Source organism: Hydra vulgaris, chromosome 09, assembly GCF_038396675.1.
Source record: "Hydra vulgaris chromosome 09, alternate assembly HydraT2T_AEP".
In the NCBI taxonomy this organism is placed as follows: Eukaryota; Metazoa; Cnidaria; class Hydrozoa; order Anthoathecata; family Hydridae; genus Hydra; species Hydra vulgaris.
Window position 1 is genome coordinate 11,506,750 of NC_088928.1, and position 26,863 is coordinate 11,533,612.

The 26,863-nt window shown below is 29.6% G+C and overlaps 1 protein-coding gene and 1 pseudogene across 1 annotated transcript; one reads left to right on the forward strand and one right to left on the reverse strand.

The window, feature by feature from the left end:
- Positions 1-1,283: 1,283 nt before the first annotated feature.
- LOC136085268 (histone-lysine N-methyltransferase SETMAR-like) lies at positions 1,284-2,355 on the reverse strand (annotated as a pseudogene).
- Positions 2,356-12,371: 10,016 nt separating this feature from the next.
- On the forward strand, positions 12,372-25,490 carry LOC136084559 (uncharacterized). Its single transcript, XM_065804725.1, has 11 exons — positions 12,372-12,903; positions 18,090-18,178; positions 18,482-18,708; positions 18,799-18,958; positions 19,028-19,204; positions 21,118-21,227; positions 21,597-23,645; positions 24,289-24,701; positions 24,869-24,927; positions 25,077-25,144; positions 25,236-25,490. The coding sequence occupies exon 7, from the start codon at positions 21,602-21,604 to the stop codon at positions 23,351-23,353; it is 1,752 nt and encodes a 583-aa protein (XP_065660797.1). The 5' UTR covers positions 12,372-12,903; positions 18,090-18,178; positions 18,482-18,708; positions 18,799-18,958; positions 19,028-19,204; positions 21,118-21,227; positions 21,597-21,601; the 3' UTR covers positions 23,354-23,645; positions 24,289-24,701; positions 24,869-24,927; positions 25,077-25,144; positions 25,236-25,490.
- Positions 25,491-26,863: the final 1,373 nt, after the last annotated feature.

Below are 26,863 nucleotides of genomic sequence, written 5' to 3' on the forward strand. Positions count from 1 at the left end.
TCGCGTTTACTTTAATACTTTTGCGTACTTGCTTAAACACGTTATGCAAATTTCTTTTTAGCAAAGACGGTATTTAATTTTTATTTAAAAACGTGGGAAATAATTATTGATAACTTACTTATATACTTACTTAATATGCTTATTAGAGCTATTTACTACAGTTTTATTCATGTCAGGAAAAAGTAAGAAAAAAGTAGTTTTTTTGGTTGGGGAATCCAGGTCATCCTTACCAAAAGACAAAATTTCTACAGAGCAAGAGGTTTTGCAATACTTCTTGCATTTAAAGGAGAAGCAACCAAAACAAAAAGAAAGTAGAATTATCCACAGTCCGTTGACAAAACACTTTGAAATCAGATGCCATAATGAAAACTCTTTATGCTGCACTCTTTCAAAGTTAATTGCACCTTGGTTGAAGGGTGGATTTCAGATTTTGCAATTACAAACAATTTGGTAGGTACCAGACTGTATATGTTTTTCTTTTATTTGTATATTATTATTTATTAGAGGAAAACAATTAATATAACAAATGTCTGCTGTTAAATATATTAATGAACAGAAATAGATGTGTTGTAAAATGTTCAGAATCTACAAATCACATTTTTTAGTTAAAAGATAGAAAAGCTGATCAAAACCTGGAAACTGTTAAAAAAAAACAAATCAAGACAAACTTTATCAGAAATTGAAAAAAGGAGGAAATTTTTAACTCAGATGAAAAGGATCTTTTGGATTGCACCTGAGCTCGATACTCTGGTTGCAATCATTAAAGCTGATAAGAAAAGAAGTTGGCGAGACAAGACTGAAGATATTTCTTTTTTATTAGACCAATTAGGAGATAGAAAAGCAAGAATAGGTGGATTAGACACAAGGTAAATTTCCTCTGTTAACAGGAGTTTATCCAAGTTCGAAATGAGATCAAGTTTGAATGAAACCATGTCAGAGAATGAATTCAGCTCAAGTGGATCCGATAAAAATGAAGATAATGATGATTTCCCATATCCAGATCCAGTGTTAAAGAAAAAAGTCAAAAAAGTAGATACTGTTCTACTTCCAAAAGATATTCTCAAGAGTACTGCTGATACTGCTGTTGGGGAAGGAATAAGTCATAAGCAGCATACTGCCATGGTTAATAGTATAATTACTAAATCAGGTGGAAATATAGATGAATTTAAATATTCGACCTCTACAGCATTAAGAGCAGCAGATAAAGACATTTATGATGAATCAAAGAGGATCAAGGACCATTTGAGAAATTTCAGAAATAATAATAAGAACATTTTATTAGGTTGCTGCAAAAATAATCTCGTTTTTCAACCGTTAACTTTGAACAAACATAACTCAGCATAGAATAAACTTTATTAATCGAAATAAGAACCATTACAATCAACACATTTTTGCCAACGAGAAACAAGTTTATTTATGCCGGTAGCGTAAAATTCCGAAGTCCTGGAAGCGATGAAGTCATCAAAGGTCGTTTTGACATCGTCTCGGCTTTTGAAGCATTTCTCGTGGAGGAAGTTGTCGAAATGCTTGAAAAAGTGGTAGTCGGTGGGCGAGAGGTCCGGTGAGTATGGTGGATGAGGCAGAGTTTCGTAGCCCAATGCGTTCAACTTCTGCAGGGTCGGTTGTGCGACGTGCGGCCGGGCGTTGTCGTGGAGGAGAATTGGTCCCTTCATATTGACCAATCTCGGGCACATACATTGGAGCTTTTGATGCATTTTGTCGATTTGCTAGCAATACTTCTCTGCCGTAATCGTCTCGCCAGGATTCAGGAAGCTGTGATGGATGAGACCGGCTGCAGACCACCAAACAGTCACCATAACCTTCTTTTGGTGGAGATTCGGCTTCGGGAAGTGCTGTGGGGCCTCATCGCGGTCCAACCACTGCGCGGAACGTCGTCGGTTGTCGTAGAGGATCCATTTCTCATCACACGTCACGATCCGGTCGAGAAACGGATCGTTTTTGTTGCGCAGAAGAAGAGCAGACGATACCTCAAAACGACAATTTTTTTGATTTTCGTTCAGTTCGTGCGGCACCCATTTGCTAAGCTTTTTTGACTTTCCTATTTGCTTCAAGTGGCGATCAACTGTTGAGTTATGAACGTTGAGTTCTTCCGCAACCTCTCGTATGGTTTTGCGCGGGTCGGCTTCGATTAAGGCTCTCAATTGATCGTCATCAATCTCAGACGGGCGTCCGCGACCCTCTTCATCTTTAAGGCTCTCCTCACCGCTGCGGAATTTTTTGAACCACCACTGAGCGGAATTTTTTGAACCACCACTGTACCATACGTTCGTTAGTGGTTTCTGGGCCAAATGCAGTGTTGATATCGCGAGCTGTCTCGGCAGCTTTTCGGCCCATCTTGAACTGGAACAGAAAAATCGTGCGAATTTGTCTCTTGTCCATGATAGATTTCACGTCCTGTAAAAAATGACTAAATTATTATAAAACAAAACCAATACGATAACTAGATCAAGCGAAAAACGCGCTTTTAAATAACATATAGCATGACATCTGCCAATAATAAATTTATTCAAAAATTCATCCAAAAATATAAAAACATGAAAAACGAGATTATTTTTGCAACAACCTAATAGTTCAACTCCATTTTGATGGAAAAGTACGTCATGAACATTCTGATGGGAAAAAATTGGAAAAAGATCGATTAGCAATGTTAATAAACGGTAACATTGAAACGCGTCTGTTGGGAATTCCAGCAATTTCTTCTGGAACTGGCTAAAATCAAAAAAATGCGGTCAGAGATATCTTGAGTTGCTTTGACCTTACAAACAGTATACAAGCTGTTACATTTGATACAACCAAAATCAACACTGGAAACAAAAATGGAGCTGTATCTTTACTGGTAAATGAAGTTTTTCAGCGACCAGAATATTATCACTCATGGGTCACTGAAAAAGGTAGCCCAATGACTAGATATTTTAATACGTAGTTATGTATACAATATGTACTATGAAGTAGTAATATATCCTAGATTTTTCTTGTTTAATTCTATTATTCTTTATAAGACAAAAATATACATACCTATGTTTATTGCATTATACCAATATACTTCTGATTTAATTTAATTTTTAGGATGGGGCTACAAGGAAGGAATACATTGAGCTGACAGAGCTTACATTTATGGTGCTTTCTGAAGAAAAGTACAAGTTTCGTACACCCGGAGCAATCCATCATGCCCGTTTTATGGCAAGAGGTAGAGAGTTGTAGGTTTATGAAAAAATTATAGCTTCATAGCAAAAAAAAATGAATTTGTTATACATGATCAAGTATTTAGCTTTTCAAAAAAATAAAAATGTATATTTTTATAGGTATCTAAAGCTCCAGCTTATGATGAATGCAGTACCCAGTCTTACAAATCGACTGAAAAATGAAATTACTGAAGTGGCAACTTTTGTGGCTTTTCTCTATACTACCTGGTTTCTCAAAGCTGAACTATCTGCTCTGGCTCCTCGTCTGGTAGGTACCAAGTTAACAAGTATGATATATATATATATATATATATAAAAGGATTCTATTATGAATAAAAAGTTTTAATTAAAAGTTTCTAAAATATAATTTTTTTAAGGAAAGCTAGTTACTTAACAATTTTTTGTTTATCCAGGAAATGAGAGCTCTTTGGCAAATAAATTGGTTTAAGGAGTACAATCTTATTGGGGCAGAATCAGTCATTGAATCAATCAAACGGCACACATGGTTTCTGGACCCTTACCTTATTGTTCTAGCCTTAGCTGATAAAAACTGTGAAGAAAGAGATGAAATTGCTCAAAAACTATACACCTTTGAATTTCGTAGCTTAGATAGATATTCGTTAGCCCGAATAAAAGCTAACATAAAGGTCCTCAATTCTTTAGACTTCAGTGGACCGAAGCCACCAAGCTTAGTTGAATTGGTCACAGAAAATTCGTGGCTTTTATACCTCATGATAGGGCAGAGTAAAAGTGACTGTCAATGGATGAAAACCCCGCCAGAATATCGGACTTGTAACGATTTCTACCTAAAATTTAAAGATGCCATTTTTAATCTTGCAGTTGTTAATGATTGCTCTGAAAGAACTGTTAAACTCATAAAGGACAACATTGATATTGCCAGAAAGGAAGAAAAAAGACAAGATTCACTTTTATTCTTGCACAATTACAAAAGGAAATATGTAGGAAAAAGCAAAACCTCCAAGAAAAACAAAAAAGCAATATAAAAATATAACATAATATTTGTAAAAAATAACATTATTTTTAAGAATTTTTTAAAATGAAATCGCTAGACGTTTTATGCAACATATCTGGTGTTTTTTCCAAATGACTTAACATATCAAAAAAGTTATTACGTTGCGTAAAAATCGGAAAAAATTGCATAAATTTGCGATTTTATAGATAGATTTGCATGAAATATTTCAGATAAATAAAAATACCATGCATTCTTATTTGTTTCTTCTAACATAGAAGAAACTCTGGAAAGAAAAAAAATTTAATTATTTTGAGTTTGAGAACTTGCTCAAATATGCCAAAAATAGGCTTAAAAAAGTCTATTTTCAGGCAATTGGGGCACTTGAGCAACCCCTGAAAATAGTCAAAATTCAAAAAAAAAAAAAAGTTCTATTAATAAAATAGGGATCTGCGCAGTAGATAAGACTCCATGGTACTTTAAATTTTTTCATGACCCCAAAATGAAGCAGTCTAATATATATATATATGTATATATATATATATATATATATATATATATATATATATATATATATATATATATATATATATATATATATATATATATATATATATATATATATATATATATATATATATATAGGGGAAAGGCGCCTATGATGGCATACTTAACTTTGAAGCTTCATTATTCAGTATCCTGAAGACCAATAATAAAAGTTTTGATATGGATACATTCCTTGTTACATCTAGAACAATAATTACCCTGGGAGTTTTCATCAGTTTTATTTTTTTTATAAGTTATTCTTATTGTAACAAAAAGCACAAGTATGCCATCATAGGCGACCACTGCTCCTATGATGGCATAGGGGAGGATGGGGCTAGTTAGGTTCGAGGGTAACTTAATGATTTCATTTAACCTTAGAGTCTTCCCTCAGAAAAGCCAGAAATTACTTGAAACCATCCTAATTTACCATTTCATGCTACACAACAGCATTGTAAAATTTTGCGCATGTGCATAGGATATATTGCGTTTTACGTATTTTTTTGGACCAAAAAAAAGTTTTGGAGCATCGCTTTCTTTTAACTTTACTTAAAAATAAGTTTTCCTTATAAAAAAAAAGGTTTTCCCAACTCGTCAATATTTCAACACCCCCAACTCGTCAGTATGCAATCATGGGTAAAATTCATCATTTTCATTAAAACAAGCTGTGTCTGCTTTGTTCAAAAGATAAAATTAAAGTAACCATTCCACTAAATGCACAAAACTTGAATATAAAATGCATGAAAATTTCATTTCTGCACAGTTAATAGTAAAATCACAATCTTAAATATATGAAGGAAATAAAACTACAACAGCACATCCCAAAATCGATTTTTGTTGATTATAAAAACAATATTTGTGCACATGGGACGTTTTTTCACTAAAACTAATGTAAAGTCAGTATAGTCATGAAGGTCTAATCATTTTTTTACCAAAACCAATTTAAATGGAAATATGACCGGTATGCCATCATAGGCGCTATGCCATCATAGGCGCCTTTCCCCTATATACATAAATATATAGCCTTAACTTTGTACTCGATAAAATCATTAACGTATATAAATAAATTACTTGCATTCAACACCCTCGTTCTAATTTTTCATTTCTCTTACCACTTATATTTTAGATAACTTTCCGTTTTTTTACGTTACCACGAAGTATTTTAGCTTGGACAAAAAGTTCTTTACGAATTCGCATTGTTTCATCGCTATAATCTTCGTTAATAAATATATTCTTTCCCTCAAGTTTACGAGCGTTAGATAAGATGTTTTCCTTGTCCTGCCAGTTTAATATGTTGCAGACAATAGTTATAGGCTTGCGATTAAATTTACCGACACGATGTGATCTTTCAATAATCACTGGATCTTCAATTTCAAGGTCTTCTTTATATAGTAGGCTTACTTTTTCTAAAACATCGTTAAAAGGTTTGTTATTTGCTTCTTTGATTTTGACAGTTCTTAGATTGTTATGTCGGTTTCGATCCTCAAGATTGGCTGTTTTTCTTTTATTTTCATTTGAATCGTTGTTTACTTTACCCAAAATAGTTTCTTTAATTTTTGCCATTTTACTATCAACCTTGCTCTCTTTTGTTTCCATTTGATCACTAAGAAAAGTTAGCCCACGATTTATTTCTTCCATGTCCTTGGCTAAGTTATCAACTTTTTCATGAACGCTGAGCAAACTTTCCTTAAAACGTTTGAAAATTGTATCTCCTTGTAATGACATGAGTTTTCCAAGCATTCTCATTGTAATTACTTTATCGTTATCCGTTATGGCTTTTAATATTGGTTTATATTTTTATAGATATATAACATAAATTTGTAAACTAAATATATATATATATATATGTATATATATATATATATATTTCTTTTTTAGGTGCCCCAAGAAGTCTTTACGGTCTTGTCACAGAACACCGCGGAAGTGCATTTAACCAGGAAGTTCACGCCTCCTTCCTTACCGTGACGCGAAAATTTGTCCAGAGCTCGTTTCGAACCTGGATCTCCTGCTTATAAAGCAAGCGCTCTAACCACTGGGCCACGGCCGCAATATATATATATATATATATATATATATATATATATATATATATATATATATATATATATATATATATATATATATATATATATATATATATATCTATATATATAAATATATATAGATATATATATATATCTAAATATATATATATATATATATATATATCTATATATATATATATCTCTATATATATATATATATATATATATATATATATATATATATATATATATATATATATATATATATATATATATATATATATATATATTATATATAGATATATATATATATATATATATATATATATATATATATATATATAGATATATAGAAAAATAAATTTGTACAATGTAACTGTAATAACAATTTTTTTTAATTTAATAAATCAAAATTAACGATGAAATTATTTTTTTCAAGGTCTATGGTTGTAATTAAATATATTTAAAGTGCGCCCAATCTAATTACTCAACAACTAGAAATTATATTCTCAGTGTCGAAAATTGTTTAAAATTATAGTACAGTCTTAGTAGTATTCCACTACTCTTAGTATTCCAGCGGCAAGTTAAAATCGTACTTTGGCGTTGAGAAAGAGAAATTCTGAAATTTATTATGCCAACTCTAAAAGCTGTAGTTGGAGTGGATTATTCAGACAATCTTTACTACTTGTTTGAACTTTACCGTTTGTTTCCTGTTAAGCTATATACTTATTACGCTCCTTAAAAACGTTTTATCGACAAGAAACTTGTTAAATATTGCCAGGACTTTATTTTGCGTTGTTGTTTTTTTGCCGGATTTAAAAACCGGTAGCTATATTTAAGGGATATAAAATATAGGGATATAAAATACCTTAAAATAAACCCACCAAAAATACTTGCAATTCTAATCAAGACATTTACTAATTCAATTCTAATCTAGAAATATATTATTAGTCGTTTATAAACGCTACATAAAAAAAATGTCTGTAAACTAACTAAATCAGTAAATTATACAATCATAAAAAATTACAATTAAAAAAACTGGTACAAAAAGTGTACCAGTTATTTTTAACTTTTATCTTTTATTGATGTTTTAAAACGATATGATTTAATAGTTTTTTGTAGTGAAGTGAGGTGTGATTGGTTAGCTTTAAATTGGTATAACTACGCGGTATTTTATTGGAAGTTATGTTACTTCAATGACCAGGGTTGTTATCTGTCAAATATGTCTGCAACTTATTTTCTTCCCATATATATTATCTTATGTATGTTTCTTATCGACATATTTTGACAAAATTTTATTTCTTAATTATTTTCTGCCAACATAAATAAGGCAGACATATTTTCTTTTAACATATATACCTTTTTTAATTCTTTTTAGATGCCCCAAGAAGTCCTTACGGTCTTATCACAGAGCACCGCAGATAAGCATTTAATTGGAAGTTTACGCCTCCTTCCTAACCAATGTCGCAAAACTTGCCCAGAGGTGGAGTTTGGCTCAAGGATCCTTTGTTTCTGACGCAAGTGTATTACCGCTGCGCCACGGCTGCTCCTAAAAATTTTGACATAATTTGTGGTTGTCAGAATTGTTTTCTTACGGCATAAAATATGCTTGACATGTTTTCTGTAAATATTTTTTGAGATAGTTTGGTCTGAATTATTTGCTGTTTTCTTGAAGAACAAGTAAATTTATAGCAATATTTAGATCAATTTAAAGATTATAAAAAAAATAAGTTAATTGTTTTTTTGCAAAAAATTATGCTTTATAAAACTTTTATTGTAAACCTTAAAAATCAAAATCAGATGTTTCATAAATTTTGCCGACCTTTTCAGCGATGTACCGTATGTCAGAATTAAAGCTCCCGTAATGGCGTTATCCCTAATTAGAAAATGACAAAACCATTTCTAACTTACTTTTTATGATCAAAAGTGATTTTTATTAGCACGACGAGTTATAAAATATAAAATTTTTCGATTGTTCCTATACAATAAACCATTTATAATTGTTTATAATATATTTTTAAAACAAGTCAGAAATTTATTAATGATATCAGAAAAAAGGCTTAGCAATTTAACTTCAAGACTTTAGATAAAAAATATCTGCCAGATTAGAAAGTCTTGCTGTCCCATTGTTGATTGCAAATAGTTCTTTAAGTTTTGCAGCCATAACACCTTCTTAATTCTTAAAATCAAAAAACAAACTCGAAGACTATAGGTGACTTCAGCTTTGATACCATACTACCTGCACAGTCCACCTTTGATACTAGGTACAAAGAGGTGTCCGGAAAACCCTGGGCATAAAGTTACCTTCAGCGTCCCAAGCAAGCAGTAATTGGCAAACCTCTGTGATGTTTATGGCGTGACAGCGGAACTTTTGCCTAAGGAAAAGACCAGACACGAACTTATATTTCTCATCGAGGCTCAGTATTTCTCGCTTGACCGATAGTCGTACTGTCGCATGTCTAACTTTTGAAAGTTAGCATTTACGTGAACCTGATGAGTAATATCATGGTTATATAATAATATGACCATGATACTTAACTCAATTCCGTTTTAGTTTGAAGCACTTTCCTTTAAATCCTGACTACCTATTGTATAAGTAGGTAGTCAGGATTAAAAGTAAAGTGCCTCTAATAGCCAAGTATGTTGCGTAACCAACACGTACCATGCCTCTTTTGGCGGGGCAAAAGGACTAAAGCTAAACGGATACTAATTTTTTGGCTCAGACTGTGGGTGTCTTCGATGCAAACGGATTGTTCTTCTGTCTATCCCTTGTCCTCGTTTTACTTCCCAATATTCTAATATTTCTCGGTTGCAAACACGAGGAGGTTACAAACAAGCTTGCCTACGCCCATACCACCGAAAGAGTCTTTCCAGGAGCACTCACTTATGCCCGAGGATCATCATTTCGGCTTCAACGGTTTTAGCTTTGCAATCAACTGCATGTTTCACTAAATGACGGCGCTTTCCTTGCAGAGAAAATCTTAATGTTTCTACCACTTGGTTACTACTTTGTCAAGGGTTAAGTCTTTTGTCTGATGATACTGTTGAGTAAGATCAACTTCCTCAAGTACAGCATTACAAAAGTACAGGTAGCAGAGAAATGTAAAATCAAAACAGCAGGTAAAAGATTTAGTGTTGCAAATCCTGCGTTCACTTTTCACTAGGACCGCATAGAGCTTCAATCGTCGCCACACATTTATCAAACTTTTCTTTTATTGGTTTAAGAGCAACATGATGTGTTGTGTATAGTTTTTTGACCAACATTGCAATATTTTCAACCAAAATATCTCATCGATATGTGGAAGCAGCAAAGAAGAAATACATTTCAAAGTTTCAAAAAATGTTATACATGAAGTATTTTCTGCAAAAGTATGTTGACCAGACAAGTTAAGAGAATGATTTATACATTCATTAAAAATAGCTTCCTTTTTCTTTCTTTTCAGAATGGTCGTATTCTCATCTTTCCGTTAAGCTTAACGGAGCGATAGTCAAAAGTTTCATTTTTACTATATTAATAAAAAAGTTCTTTAAAAGTATAACTTTTCAAGCATAAATGTTTTCTTTTAGTGTTGGTTTTATTTAAGCAAATTTAAATAAAGTTTTTACTTCTATACTTAGAATAATTTTAATGAAATTTCAGAGAAAATCTTTTTTAAGTTTAACGGAGAGAAGTGAATACGGCTGCATAAAACCTCTATGGATTCCATACATTTTGGCTGCATTATGATAATCTAAAGCTCTGAACATTATTATGCCAAGACCATCACTTTCTAGATTTTTTAAAATGTCAGAACTAAGGTTATCAGCTTTTTTTTCCTTTAAAGTTCAGAAATCCTAGAAACACTTCTCTCAATTCAATATTCCAATTGTAGATTTTTACAAACCTGATTATCACACACAGCTGGTCAGGTGTTCTATCAAACATAACTCCAAATTACCTTGCAGCCATTATTTTGTTGACAAGAATCTCTTTAATATGATTCGCCAGGATATTTATAAATTTATTGTGAGGTTCTGGTTAAAGATTAGATACGGATGCATTTGCTGTACTTTTCACCACAGGGTCATAATTAGAAAGCATCACAACCACCTCAATAAAGTTTCCTTTAATTAAATAAAGATTCATCTTCTGTTTAGTCACGAAATGTTAAATTTTGTTAGCAAGAAACAATGACATTAGCAAAAGCAAGAAACAATTATATTAGCAAAAGCAAGAAACAATGACATTAGCAAAGAAACTATTTGTTTAGCAAGAATCAAAGAAAAATCTGCAGGATATCCCTTAATTTTTTTTTCTCCCTTTCTATCACAGAAATAATTTTGGCATCAATTGTTTTGTGCAGCTTATGTCCTGCTGCCAACGTTTTCAATTTTTCAATGTTACATAGATGTTTATTTGATATCTCATGTTTATATAATTTTGGCCTCAGCTTCCACCACTTCTGAAACCCAATGACAAACTTGGATGGTTTTTCTGTTGTATTCGTAGCAAAGCGCTTCTCACTTAAGAGCAAGTAAACCATCCACGACCGCAAAATTTTCTCATAATTTGGCAACGTGTTTTAGAACCATTTATTTGACAGTTGGCACATATCTTTTTTAGTATTTGCACCTTGTCTTGATAAAGCACTGAATGAATCATCCTTATTCTAAAAAAAAAGCTTCCTCTTTTCTTAATTTTAACCTCAAACTGATCTGGAACTGGCAAATTCTAGACAGAAACATCAAATAAAATCTTCCAATATTTTTCATTAACTTGAATAATTGTCACATTTACATTACCATGGCAAGAATCATTTTCAACATCAACTTTTGCTTCATAATCATACACTGCTATTAGGCCTCTTTGATATTTGCACTCCATGTGGGATGATCTCTTTAAATATTGTAAAACTTAAGCATGATTCATAAATCATAACTTTGATCATGCCATAGTTCTTTCATTTCAGTTTTATTGTTCAAATTATGCTCTCAAAAGTGACTAAATTAATAAGGGAAAGTTGGGACACTTAAGGAAAATACAGATTGCAAACATGAACTAACAGAAAACAAAGTGTCAAATGACTTATTCAAAAGTATAAACATTTATCTATTGAATAAGAAACAAAAAAATAATTATTGTGTACCTTAATAATATACAAAACATAAAAGAAATGACTTATTCAAAAGTATAAACATTCATCTATTGAATAAGAAACAAAAAAATAATTATTGTGTACCTTAATAATATACAAAACATAAAAGAAAAAATGATAGAAAAAAAGGCATTTTCATTTTTTATTTTTGTTGTTACTTTTACTATTATTAAAAACTTTTTTCTTCTATTTTCTTAGTATCATTCAAATTCGTATTATGGATATAAATTGTATCGAAAAATTATTCCCTGAAATGCTTGAAAAGCAAAAAATCGGCATCCTAACGAAACTAGAAAATTATTAAAAGAGCACGAAAAAATATTTGCTTCCATAACAGCTGCAAACATGAAAATTATTACTGAACGATTTGATAAGAATGATAAAGATAATATTAATAACTCAAATAAAATAATTGCCATTACAAACGAGCTTGAATTAACAAATAAATCTGTGACGTTGTTGGTAATTGAATTCAGTGAAATGCAGAAATTCGTTCACACAAACGATGATATTTTCTCTGGTAAATTAGAACTACTGAAAAAAAAACACAAAAGAAATTAATAACAAGGTGAAAGATAATAGTGAGATCACAAAAATAAAAAGTAAACTTAGAGAAATAAAAGACCGCTCAAGAAGAAATAACTTGTGAATTGACGGATTAAAAGAAAGTGAAAACGAAAATTGAAATGAGGGAATGAGACTGAGTTAAAAGTGCAAAAATTCTTTGAAGATTTACTTGGATTGAAAAATATAAAAATTGAACGGGTCCATAAGACAGGGATTAGAGACTCGAAAAAGATTAGAACAGTTGTTATAAAACTTCTAAATTATAAAGATAAAGTTGCTAATTTAAAAAACGTCCAAAAATTAAAAGGAAAAAAAGTTTACGTTAATGAAGATTACTGCGCAGAAACAATATTAATAAGAAAAGATCTAAAAAAGCGAATGAAAAAGGAACGAGAGCTTGGCAAGTTTGCAATAATATTTTACGATAAATTAATCGTTTGTGAGTGGATTCGAAAGGAAAAGTAATTATTATTTTTTCATTTTTATTTATATTTGTTATCTAAAATTTATATTTTTAAAATGGAAACTAATCGATTATTTGGGAATAATTTTTATAATGACGCTTTTAATAATATTGACATAAATAATCTTGAACCTTTCCTAATAAACAAAAATATACCGCTAAAAAATCAAGCAGATATAGATATTAAATTTTTTAATGATGAGGAGGGATTATTAAATATAAGTCCTTATTACTATAGTTCAGATATCTCAAGTATTACTGCTAACATAAATTCAACTGCATTATCTATCCTACACCTTAATATAAGGAGCTTCCAAAAAAGTTTTGAGAAATTTAAACGATTTTTATTTAGTGTCAAAATTAACTTTCAAATTATGTCTAACCAAAACATGGTGCCGCGATAAGGAAATTGAAAACAATTCTAATTTTCAACATAATAATAATAAAGTTTTTCTTTAATTTAGAGACCCTTAAAAACAGGTGGAGGATTATGCATTTTTATCCGCAACTCCTTAGATTTCAAACTAAGCAAAATTTATTTTGCTGTTGCGCATGATTTTGAATTGTTATCTATTGAAGTTGTAAATAAAACTTGCAAGAACGCAGTTGCTCGTCATATACAGACTGCCTTCTGGTAATAAAAAAGCCTTTAACGAACAAATTAAAAGCTTAATTGTAGGCGAAGAATTATGTGGCAAATGCGTTTACTTCGTAGGCGATCTGAATTTAGATTTACTTGAATACAACAAAAACAAAGTCGTCAGAACTTTTTTCAATATTATGTTTCAAAATGGATTCATTCCAAATATAAATAAACCTACTCGAATTAAAAAAATACTGCTACTTTAATTTATCAAATTATAATTAAAAATTTCAAAAACATAAAAACTAAAACTGGAATATTTATAACAGACATATCTGATCATTTTCCGGGTTTTATAACAGCACAAAAATCGTTAAATCAACCCTCTAAAAAAGTAAAAACTAAAAAACGAGTAATTAAGGACGCTTCTCTTGTGACATTTATTAGCCTTTTATCGACAACAAACTGGGAATCTGTTTTGAAAACAAAAAATGTTAATGAAGCTTATGATAAATTTTATCATATATTTGAATGTCACTACAATAAAGCATTCCCAATAACAACTAAATTTATTAAAACAAAAACTCTACAAAATCCCTGGATAACACCCTGAATCATAAAATCTTCGAAAAAAAAGCAATTGTATGAGAAGTTCAGTAAAAAAAGAACTTTTAAAAATGAAACAAACTATAAAAACTATAATCGCCTTTTTGTGACGATTGTAAAGCGCTCAAAAAGGTTTTACTATAGTAGCCAATTGCTAAAATACAAAAATGATATACAAAAAACTTGGAACATAATAAAAGAGGTTATAGGTAATAAATATATGAGTATTAGTCGTTTACCAAAAAAACTAATTGTAAATGACTGTGAAATTATTAACGACACAATAATTGCTAATTCGTTAAACCATGCATATGTTAGCACAGGTCCAAATTTAGCATCAAAAATAAAAAAGTAAAACTTGCTTCAAATCATACCTAAACTTTAATAATAATACAATGGACAATAATATGCTAACAGAAACAGAATTGCTTGATGCCATGTACTTACCTAAACCAAATAAAGGTAATGGAGTTGATGATGTAAGCAGTAATGTAGTAATTAAATCAATGTCTTATTTAAAAATTCCGCTTTTGCATATATTTACGCTTCTTTAAACCAAGGAATCTTTCTCGATAAACTTAAAATTGCAAGGGTAATACCTATACTAAAACCAGGAGATGAGACTAGTGTCTCCAATTACAGACCTATCTCCATACTATCATGCTTTTCAAAGTTATTAGAACACATTATGTATAAAAGATTGTATTATATTTTAGGAGTAAACAATATTCTCTAAAGTAAGCAATTTGGGTTTAAAAAGAGCCACTCTACTGATCTGGCTATGGTTCATCTTGTTCATGATATTTTTAAATCATTTGATGAAACTAAATATACATTAGGTGTTATTATTGATCTCATTATTAATCACTTTTGACACTGTCGATCATTACATTTTATTAAAAAAATTAGAAAACTATGGTATTAATCATATAAATATTGCGTGGTTTAAAAGCTATTTGTCAAGCAGAAAACAATACATTTCTTATAATGAAGGTAAAGCAACCAATATGAACATAACATGTGGGGTTCCTCAGGGATCTATATTAGAGCCACTCCTATTTTTTATTAATGATTTAAGCAAAGCTTGAACTGAACTAGATACAATTTTATTTGCAGATGACACAAATCTATTTTATGCACATAATGATATGAATATTCTGTTTAAGTCAGTAAACAAAGGGCTATTAAATCTTACTGAATGGTTTAATGCAAAAAAATTATCTCTAAATCTAACCAAAACAAAATATACTTTTTTCCATCGTTTTCATGACCGAGATAAAGTTCCTTTAAAACTTCCAAAACTTTGTATTGCCAATCAAGACATAAAAAGAGAAACCACTTTAAAATTTCACGGCGTGCTTCTTGATAAAAATGTGACGTGGAGAGATCACATACAATATCTCGAAAATACAATCTCAAGGAACATAGGCCTGCTATGCAGGTCTAAGCCTTTTTTAAATCCAACTTGCTTAAAGCTTTTATATTTCTCGTTCATTCATTGCCATCTTAATTATGAAAATATTGCTTGGTGCAGTACATTAATAATAAAATAAAAAAACTATTTAATAAACAAAAGCATGTAATCAGAATCATTTCTAATGTGGGCCGTTTACACACTCCCAAGCATTATTTGTTAATTCAAATATAATGAATGTTTATCAATTAAATGTCTATTAAGTTCTTATAGTTATGTTCAAAATTAATAAAAATATATCTCCTAAAATATTTTACCCATTATTCAAAATAAATCAGAATAGATATCTAACCAGATTTTCAAATAACAGTTATATTCAACCCAAAAGTTATTTTGCGGCGACCGAATTTTCAATTTCTACTAGAGGGCCGAAGTTATGGAAGAAAATATTAACCTAATAAACTTAAAACAATTTCTACGCTTAATGAGTTTAAGAATAAATTAAAGCAAAATCTACTGATGATCGACGTAGCGCTCAGCTTTTTCTGAAGTTTTAATGATTGTTATTGTTAAATTTACCCAACAATTACTAGGTACTTCACATGATTTTAATATCTTTATTATTTTTAGCTATAATTATTACCAAAATATGTAAAAAATATAGACAATTTCAAAATGAGTTCATTTTTTAAATTTGGATAATTGGTTCCCGAATTATGACGATTTATGTACTGCCCAATAATGCCTGTTTCGGGTCGAAATTTGAGAAGTTTTTCTTAAGGATTTATGGCACCGAAATTAAAAATTTTATTTACTTTTCAATTGACATCGACGAAAAGACTAAAAGTTGAGCAGAATTAATTAAGTATACTCATTCTTTTTTTAAAAAAAAAAATTAAAGGAATCAATGTATTCAATTATACAATTTTTTTTTGTGATATAGTTGGAGCAGGGGTTGTTTTTCCCTTTTGGGGCATATGGGTCAAGAGCTATAAAATCACCGTAAAAGTAATAAAAATTAACTTTAGTTAAGGAAAAAGAGCTTTTTTAATTGTCACAGTCAACTAATTAATACAAATTTATGAAAATCTAGAAACTATATTGGAATCCCAGGGCTCGTTTCCCCCATTTGGGGTAAATGAGCCAAGAGCAACAAAAACTCTGTAAAAAGTATAAGTATCAACTTTAATTAAAAACAAGAGCCTTTTCAAACTGTAAGTGTGAACATATTCATAAATTTATGAAAATCCTAAAAATATCTAAGAATCCAAGGGCTTTTTTTCCCCATATGGGGCATTCTAATTTGGCTCAAAAGTAACAATTTCTAATTAAAAAGTATAAAAATTAACTTTTGTTTAAAAATAATATCTTTTCATCCTATAAGAGTGAACAAGTTCATAAAAATTTATGAAAATTCTATAAATATCTAAGAACCCTAGGGCTCGTTTCCCCATTTGGGGGAATTGGGACAAACAAAACACAATTTCTGTGAAAGCTGTAAAAAACAAGAGTTTTTTCTATTATTTTTTTATTATTAGAGTGAACATACACTTATGATAGTGAAGAAAATATGTAAGTGGGTCATAAGCAATAAAATCTCTGTGGAAAACATAAAAAACAACTTTAGTTTAAAACAAGAGCTTTTTCAATCTTTAAAGCATTTCATAGAGTTCATATGGTCCTGAAAGTAAAATGTTGATAATAAATTCGATTATCATTAAAAAAATATAATAGATTTATTTTTGTTTACATTTAAATAATAGGATCTGAAATAACAATCACAAGATTTTAAACTAATAAATACTGAAAAACTAATTTCAGTGGTTATACCTTTTATAACAAGATCATATCTCCTTTATCAAAGTCAGATAACAGTGGAAATGTGTAAATACTTCCAGCTTCTGATTCATAAATAACATCATTTAATGTTTGTTTGATTTTTTTTCCGACTTCCGCTATTCTAACAACATCTGCTTTGCACCAAAAATACTCTTCTTCATCAACTTCTTTTATTTTATGAAGAACAACTCGCCCAACTAAACTACCTGGATCATCTAATAAAGTCGGTAAAAACTGGACCTTTTTTTGTCTTGCAAGATGTGACATTGTCGAATCCTTTAACTTTCTAAACAACTCTTCTTTTTGTTTCTTACTCAAGTCATTGCGTTGGATTTTTTCTTTTAGTGTATTGTTCCTTTGCTCTGGTGGAGGCAAATTGCATGTGCAAATGATAGTTACCAAGTTCTCCATCAGCTCACTTGAATTTAGGTCAATACGTTTATTTCCAGAAACTTTAGTTTTAAAAAACAGCTTCAATGAACATTTTGCCTCCATTACATAACGATAAAAATCTAATTGACTTCTAATAATTATTAGAAGTGACTGTCCAAAAAGTGACTGTCCAAAAAAACCTATTGACCGTCTATTAAATGCTTTAGCTGGTCAAATTGACCGGCCAATTTGATTTCTTATTTTTCATGCTGCTTATTTGAATGTATATATAAAGATATATATAAAAGTTTTATAAAATCTCTTTAAAAAAAGTCTTTAATAATTTAAATTACTTTTTGTTTTGGTTTAGATTTTAATAGAAAAAGAAAATCCAGCACTATGTCTAGTTCGAGTGATTTTTTAAAAAACCATCTAATGTCCCTGCTTGCTTAGAAAAAGGTAAATTTTTAATATCTTTTAGAAAAAATTTTTCATTACTTTCCTTTTATATTGTCATTCAATAAATAATCTGGTAAATTTATAAAAAATTAAAATTGTTTGTTAATGCAACAGCCTGCAGCAGCCAAACACCTAGTTTCTTTAAAACTATATCAGTAGAAGCAAGCATGTGTTTTTGTTTTAACTTTTTATTGTGGTTGGTCATTCAAAAAAATGTCAAATAAAATTTGATCAAATTAATTAAAACACTATCTATTGAAGGTTTAATTGTATTTTAGTTTAATGTCTTTTTTCTAACAATAGCTGTTCCAAGTTCTGCATTAAAATTAGTTTTGGATAAACTTGCAACAATGCAGCAAGAAATTTTACACATTTCTCAAGTACAGCAAAATATGTTTAATGCTTTGCAAACATTGGTAACAGTAAAGAAACACGAACCTCCAGAGTGCATAGAGTTACCAGTTAAAACTTTATTGGAGCTCGAAACTTTAGAAAAAAATCTAGAAAACAAGGATTTAGCTCAAGCTGTTGTAAGATTTTATTTTCAAATTTTATCTGAAATATAAATTACTCCATCTTTATGCACTTCACTTTATACACTGTCCATTTACTCTTTTTAGAGTAATCACTTGGGAATGAGAGGAGGTATAAATGTCAGTGACACCACAAGGCGTATTTTAGAAAAAGTTTTTAACAATGACCTTGCTAAGAAACTCAATTGGGCAGGGCGTTGTAATAAAACTGGTGTGAAAGATTTAAAAATTGTTTTTTGTATAAAAGGTAAATAAGTGTATTGAGTATACTTTGTATTTTGATTGTCTATACATGTTATTCAACTTTTTTGAACAGCTGCAAATTAATAAGTCATTTGATTCAAATGATGTAACCATTGAAAATGTTATTAAATCATGGTTAAAGTATGCTGGGGATCGCGAAGGTGGAAGGGATGCTCCTGGTAGAGGTAAAAGAAAAGAAAAATCTATTTATCAAGGTAATCACATGGGTAATGATGAGATTTGCATAAAGGTTAACGTTATTTAAGTATTTAAGTTTTTCAATGTTTGTTTTTACTGTATGTTCCATTTATTTATGTTTTTTTTTACTTTTCTTACATAAAAAGAAGGACTTTGACTGAAGGTAATTCTTGGAGTTTGTTATTATTGAAAGTTAAAGTGTTTTATTAATTATCTTTTTACTTTTATAATTTTATTTTAATAACTAAATTCTAGTTTTAAATCATTCATTATTGTTTATTAATATACAACTAAAAATGACAACTAAAAATTAAGACTGGATTTTAAGACACATGTCTCTTTAAAGGAATAAGATTTTAAAAATAGGAAAACTGTTTTAGAAGGTATTTTTGTTCTAGTTTTTAAATATTTCATGTGTTTTTATTTTTTATAGAAAAATTAATAAAAAAATAAATTCAAAACAAGAAGAGATTAGAAAACGTGTGTATGAATTTTATTTAAATTACAAAAACGCTGGTTAAAAGATCACTTATGACCACTTTAAAGTTGAGAATATACCTAAAAGTACTATCTACAAGATAATTAAACGTGCTGAAAGTGAATCTGGGTACAGAAGAGTTCAAGGAAGTGGAGTAAAAACTAAAAAAATGACCAGGACAAACATTGAAAGGCTCAAACTCATGTTTGACCATAAAGTCGGAGTTTCTCAATGACAGGCATGTAAAAAATTCAACTGTACTCAGCAACACATTAGTAAAACATTAAAAAAAAGAACAAATATTAAATCAAGAAAAAAAAAAAAAGCAAAAACCAGCAAAAAGCAGCAGCGAGAACTAAGCGCAGTTGATTGTGTCAGAAATTCAACAATCGTCAACCAATCATTGATGATGAGTCTTATTTCATGTTAAATCACTCCAGTATCAATGGAAATGATATATTTTATACTAGTGATGTAAAATCTACTCCATCTACATTTAAATACCAAACAAAACAAAAGTTTCAAAAGAAATTACTTCTATAGATTGCTTTTTCTGAAAATGGAATTTCTCAACCTTATTTTGTACCAAGTGGACTGACTGTAAATCAAAAAATCTATTTAAACAAATGTATTAAGAAGGACTTATTCCATTCATCAATAAGTATTATTCAGATGGTGCATATCTACTCTGGCCAAATTTAGCATTATCTCACTATGCAAAATCAGTAATCATGTACCTAAACAAGGAAAACGTACATTATGTTGAAAATGTGGATAACCCTGCAAACTTGCCAGAATGTTGTCCTATCAAAAATTTTTGGAGTATTTCGAAAGGCCTTGTCTACAAGAATAATTGGCATGCAGAAAATCTTTAAAAATTACGTTCTAGAATCAAGTATTGCCTTAATAAAATTGATATTGAGCTCATACGGAGCCTAACTCAGTCTATACCAGGCCTAGTTGATAAAGTCAGAAGAAATGGTTTAATTGAGAACAACTGATTATATATTTAAAAACTATAATAAAAATACTTTCTAGAACATTTTTCCTTTTTGTTTTATCTTACTTCTGTAAAGAGATATGTGTCTTTAAGTCTAGTCTTGTTTTTAGTTGTCGCCCGTTAAACAAATTCAAGGTTATTTTAATTTTAAATAGTCCTTGAAGAACTTCAAGCCATTTAAAATAGGATAATTATCTATGTAACCATGTGTGTATATATATATATATATATACACGCAGCCCTCGGAATTAGGCATGACATTCTGATCTAACTGCCTATTTTATTCAGCCTATTTCAGACATTCTGATCTAACTGCCAACCTAAAAGTGATCATTTTGGCATCTTTTTTCCAACCTTGGTTTTATTTTTTATGAAGAAACCTGTGTAAAAAACTGTTTTTGTGTGGTTGTGTATCAAGTTTTATTTCTTATAAGTAGTTATTCATTTAAGTTATGCAAAAAAGTAAAGATTTAATTTTAAAACATAGAAAGATTGAATCACGAGAAGAAGTGGCAGTAGGAGAATCGAAAAAGATTGAATCACGTGAAGAAGTGGTTTTGAAAAGATATACCATTAATTTTTGTTGCATAGCACAAGGTATCATTAAATAATCATTAAAAACAGGTACTAAATACTTTGATTTCATTTTGGTGTTTGTTACCTTATCGTAAATCAATATGCAATATAAGAAAGTCATATAGCTATTCAGTGTTTTGCGTACACAGATATGCATATGCAAATCTGTTTGATCCTTCTTTTGTCCTAGTCTTTGTGATTGTCTTACATAACTATTATTTAAAAATTTTTACTCAAATATTTACTCCAAACCCCAACCCATAAAAAGTAATTAAATAATGAGTTCGGGGGTGAAGTTTAAATACTACAGAGAAGGGGTTTCATTATTTTTTCCTCAATTGAATTTACATGAATCTTTTATGTTTTATAATATAATTTTTCTAACAATAGTTTAGATGGCTGCCTCATATACAGCAATTCGAAGAAAAGTGAGAGAGCAAGTGGAAAGAGATATGAAAGAAATTTATGGTGAAAGTTGCAATCATAAAAATAATGTTGCTACTTGTACTGTTTCTAATGACTGTGGAAGTCTTTATTATGATGACAAGGTATATGAGGATAATAATGACACTGCAAGAGATAATTTTACTGCTCATGGAAATAGTAATCAATATGACTATGATCTTGATGAAAATTTTTATTTTCATTCAGACTCAGAAAATGAAAGTAATATGAATAGCGACCATGAAGAAAAAGACATTGTCACCTCCTTGGCTGAATGGGCTGTTAATTTTAAAGTTTCTTTGTTAGCTATTGGTGCACTACTTTTGTTGCTAAGACAATACTTTCCATCCCTGCCAAAAGATCCAAGAACATTATTAAACACCCTTAGAAAACATGTGATTAGGAAACTGGCCAGTGGAGGAGAGTACAGTCATATAGGGCTGGAAAAAGGAATTCGACAAGTTTTGCAAGGCTGTCTACTCCCTGATATTGATTGTCTCGAAATTCAATTTAATACAGATGAATTACCTCTTTTTAAAAGTAGTAGAACAAGTTTATGGCCCATACTTGGTATGCTTAAAAACAATGTTATTAAAACAGTGTTTGTTATTGGGGTTTTCTGTGGCCAAGAAAAACCTTCAAGTGCTGTAGAGTTTTTTGAGGACTTTGTTAAGGAAACTTTGTCACTTCTTCATAATGGATTATTGATTAGTGGAAAACATTTTAAATTAAAAATTCATTCTTTTGTTTGTGATGCTCCTGCAAGGGCTTTTGTCAAAGGTATCAAGTACCATTCAGGTTACAATTCTTGTGAAAAATGTGTTCAAGTGGGTCATTATGTTGGTAAAGTGATTTTCCCACAACTAAATGATCGCTTGAGAACTGACATTTCATTTAATCAAATGTCTGATGAAGATCATCATAGAAGTCCTTATGCTTTAAAGCCACTGAATATTGGTGGTGTAACACAGTTTGGACTTGACTTTATGCATTTAGGCTGTCTTGGAGTTATGAGAAGATTCTTATTGTATTGGAAAGGACCAATCGGTCTGTTAAATGTTCGTATTAGTTCACGAAATGTTTCTAAATTGTCTGACAAGTTGTTGAGTTATGTTGCATATATTCCATATGAGTTTGCAAGAAAACCAAGAGCTTTAAGTGAGATCATGCAATGGAAAGCAACTGAATTTAGATTGTTTTTGTTGTATTTAGGTCCATTTGCACTAGATGGAGTTTTACCAACAAATTTGCTTGATCATTTTTTGTTATTATATGTTGCATCTAGAATTCTTACTAGTTCTGAGCTCTCAAAGAACTACACAGATTTTGCAAACAATTTACTGGTTGATTTTGTCAGTGAGGCTGCTAACCTTTATGGACAAGAGTGTTTAGTTTATAATGTGCATTCATTAGTCCATATAGCACAAGATGTGAAACGTTTAGGACCATTAGATGAATTTAGTAGTTTTCCATATGAAAATATGCTTGGTCAATTAAAAAAACTAATTCGAAAACCTCAAACCCCTATTCAACAATTACTGCGTCGACTTGAAGAAAAACAAATTTTTCATAATAAACAGGAAGATATAAAAAAGATATTTCCTATCTTAACAAAAGAACATTTTGAAGGAATTCTTATAACTCCTGGAGAATTTAATGTAAGACAATATTTACAGTTTCAAACAGAGCATTGGTTTTTTTAAAATATCTGAAGGTAACAACTGTTTTATTGCAAATCTATTATATTGTAAATCTTATTCGTAATATTACTGAAAAAGGAAGTTATATAAATTTAATATGTCAAAGTTTTAGCACTGTTTCTGATGCATTTACTTTTCCATTGCCTTCTTCAAGACTAAGTATTTGTAAAGTACTCAGAAACAAATTTGATTCATTGAAATGTTGTCAGATAACAGATATTGTTAGTAAATGCATGTGCTTACCTTACTCTGAAGATTCTTGCATTATTATTCCTATACTGCATTGATTATAAATGTATGTTGTTTTTTCTATGTTATTTCATACTTACATAGTTATTTATTAAATGAAGTTTTTTTGATTGATATTTCAGAGAATAATTTGTTTTGTAATTTATATTTTTACTTTTTAAATAAATATTGCAAGAATTTATCTTACCATAAAAATGCCAAAAAGGCGTATTATTAATACACTCCCACTTAACTCTTGGTTTTTATTTCTCTCTTCAATAGCAAAAAAGAAAAACCAAGGATAAACTGGAACTTGCATATATATATATATATATATATATATATATATATATATATATATATATATATATATATATATATATATATATATATATATATATATATATATAAATATATATATACATATATATATACATATATAAATATATATATATATAAATATATATATACATATATAAATATATATATATATATATATATATATATATATATATATATATATATATATATATATATATATATATATATATATATATATATATATATATATATATATATATATATATATATATATATATATATATATATATATATATATATATATATATATAGATAGATAGATAGATAGATAGATAGATAGATAGATACACAAATATTTACTTAAAAGTTAATTTCAGATATTGTTTCAGATATTTCAATACTATCACATTGTATAAAGAGATGCATTTAGATTTTTGAGTTGAAAGATGAAGACGACAGATTTGTAAGGAAAATGACTGCGAAGATGAAAATACGTTATTATATTTAAATATATGTATAGTTTGTATGAACATTTTAATGTAGTAATAAATATTGTGACAAATTTTGATTTTTCTCTGTGTTACAAAGCTAAAGATGCTTATTTGATCAGCATTAATGTTAAATATTTATTTATCAGTAAATGCATGTGTTAAACAATGATAACATATTTTTAGTAGATGGTTTTGTTTTACAAAGATAACATATTGTTAGTAAATGCATGTGTTTTACGAAGATAAAAGATATTGGTAGTAAATACGTGTACCTCCTTCCTGTATTACTATTCTTATTCTGCATTATAATTGTATGTTGTTGAAATTTCCTAAAGTTATAATATATTATATAACTTATTGTTCCTGTATAGTTTTTGTATTGTATGTTTTTATTATTTATTGTTTCATTATTATTTATTGACATTTATAATTATTTACTGAATGAAGCTTTTGTTTAAATTGTTTTTTTTTTTTTCAGTTATGTTTAAAGGGGCGTTTATTTCTTAATTTATTTGACAGCTGTTAAAGAGGGAGAAGGTAACAATTATTTAGGAGTGTATTAATTATATATATTTGTGGCATTTTAATGGTAATTGGAATTCTTTTAGCATTTTTATAGTAGAGTTTTGAAGCTTATTGTCTCTAATTATTGCAGTGACACTATTATTCGATAATTTTGTGTATAGACGATGACTTGAAAAAATGGTTGCAATATCAACAAATGAACCTATATTTTTTCACCATTTTTGTGCAGGTAATACATAAAAAAAAAAAATATTACGTTTTTATTTATGTGCATTTTACACTCATATAAATATATAACATAATACTTATAATTTTAACAGTAGTTATGGCAATGCCTAAAGCTCATCAAATGAAAGATACAAAATCAAAGATTATCAAATTAAAGATTATCAAAGACTATCAAATTGTATAACCAGGAGCATTCGAACGTTGTAGTTGCTCTAAAGCGAAGTAAAGATGCAAGATTCGTTAGGATGCCAAGCAGTTAAAAAGAACATTATTATGTTTAGATATGTGTATAGTTTATACGATTATTTTAACTTAATTATAATAATTATAATAACAAGTTTCGATTTTCTCTGTGTAATTATTAAATTAAAGTTGGTTCATTATTCAACATCAATATTTACTTTTGTTTATTAGCGCCAAATTTTATTTTAACTTATTTGGACATTTTAATAAACATTACAAAGAGTTGCGCTTTATTTAAATTAATAGTTGCACTTTATTTGAAGAAAAAGCTGCGTTTTCTCTAAAGAAATAGTTACACATTAGTTAAAGAAACAGTTTACTAATTAAATAATTAGTTTTAATTTGTTTGCAAAACTTTACTTTTGATTCAAAAGGTATGCACATCTTTTGAATCAAAAGCAAAGTTTTCGCAAACAAAAAATGAATTAAAATTTTGAATATTACGTTGGGCGAACGGTAGAATGCGACGCTGGCCCAACGTCGGATGCCGACGTTGAGCCAACAATTGGGTGCGACGTCGCGCCGACTACCAAATCGACGTTAAGCCAACGTCGATTACCGACCATCGGCCAACCAATTTTTCGACGTCGGCCCGACGTTGGCCCAACGTATGCGTGCTAGCTGGGAACTTGCTTCCTTAAAGTATTATTATCAATTTTTGAAGATTTATCTTCTGCTTTTTCTACTGTTAGCCAAATTTGTGATTTCAATTGAATAAACACATTTACTATATTGGCTTTTTTTAGTGATGCTTTCTTTTCTGCATCTGTTTTGAGTTGCTTTTTTATTCTCAACATTGACATTTTCTTTGAAATTAACTCTACTTGTCGCTCTTTATACTTTAATTTCATTTTTTCAACACTATGAGAAGCTGTTTCAATTAAAATGTTACGCTTTTCTTCTGATTTTGCATCCAGCCATGCTAAGGTTTTGTTTCGGTACCACATAATATATGCTTGAATTGTTTGAATTTTGGCATTTGGTTTAGTTCGAATAAGTAGATCCAGAATTGCAAAATCACTTTCTAAAGCTTTGTTAGTCGTTGGTACATTTTCAGCAGCCTTTTGAATTTGATCATCTGAGTTCCAATATTTACCACCTGGAAGCTGATCAATTGCTTGTCTTTAAAGTATTATTAGAAATGCATGGGAAATTATTTCTAATGACTGTTGCACCAAGACATCAAATTCTATATTGCCTGTATCCTCAAATAGTTTTTCATAAAGTTTATCTTTATGTATTTTAACATCTCTTGGGTCAAATACAGGTGTTGCATTGAGCATTGGAGAAGCATCTTTGCAAAGATCTGACAATTTCATTTTTAAACGAAATAAATACTTATTCATGCTAAGAATGTTTTTCTTTTCTTCAATAAGTCTCCAAAGAGGACCAGTAATAAGCTAACCAAAATACCTAGTGCACGAGATTCAGCTAAAAATAATGTATTTGATATATCTTATTTAACTGCCTTCAGTAG

Bases quoted from the DNA above. Each gene is read 5' to 3' on its own strand.
- LOC136084559 (XM_065804725.1), top strand. From the start codon at position 21,602: ATGGCTGCCTCATATACAGCAATTCGAAGAAAAGTGAGAGAGCAAGTG.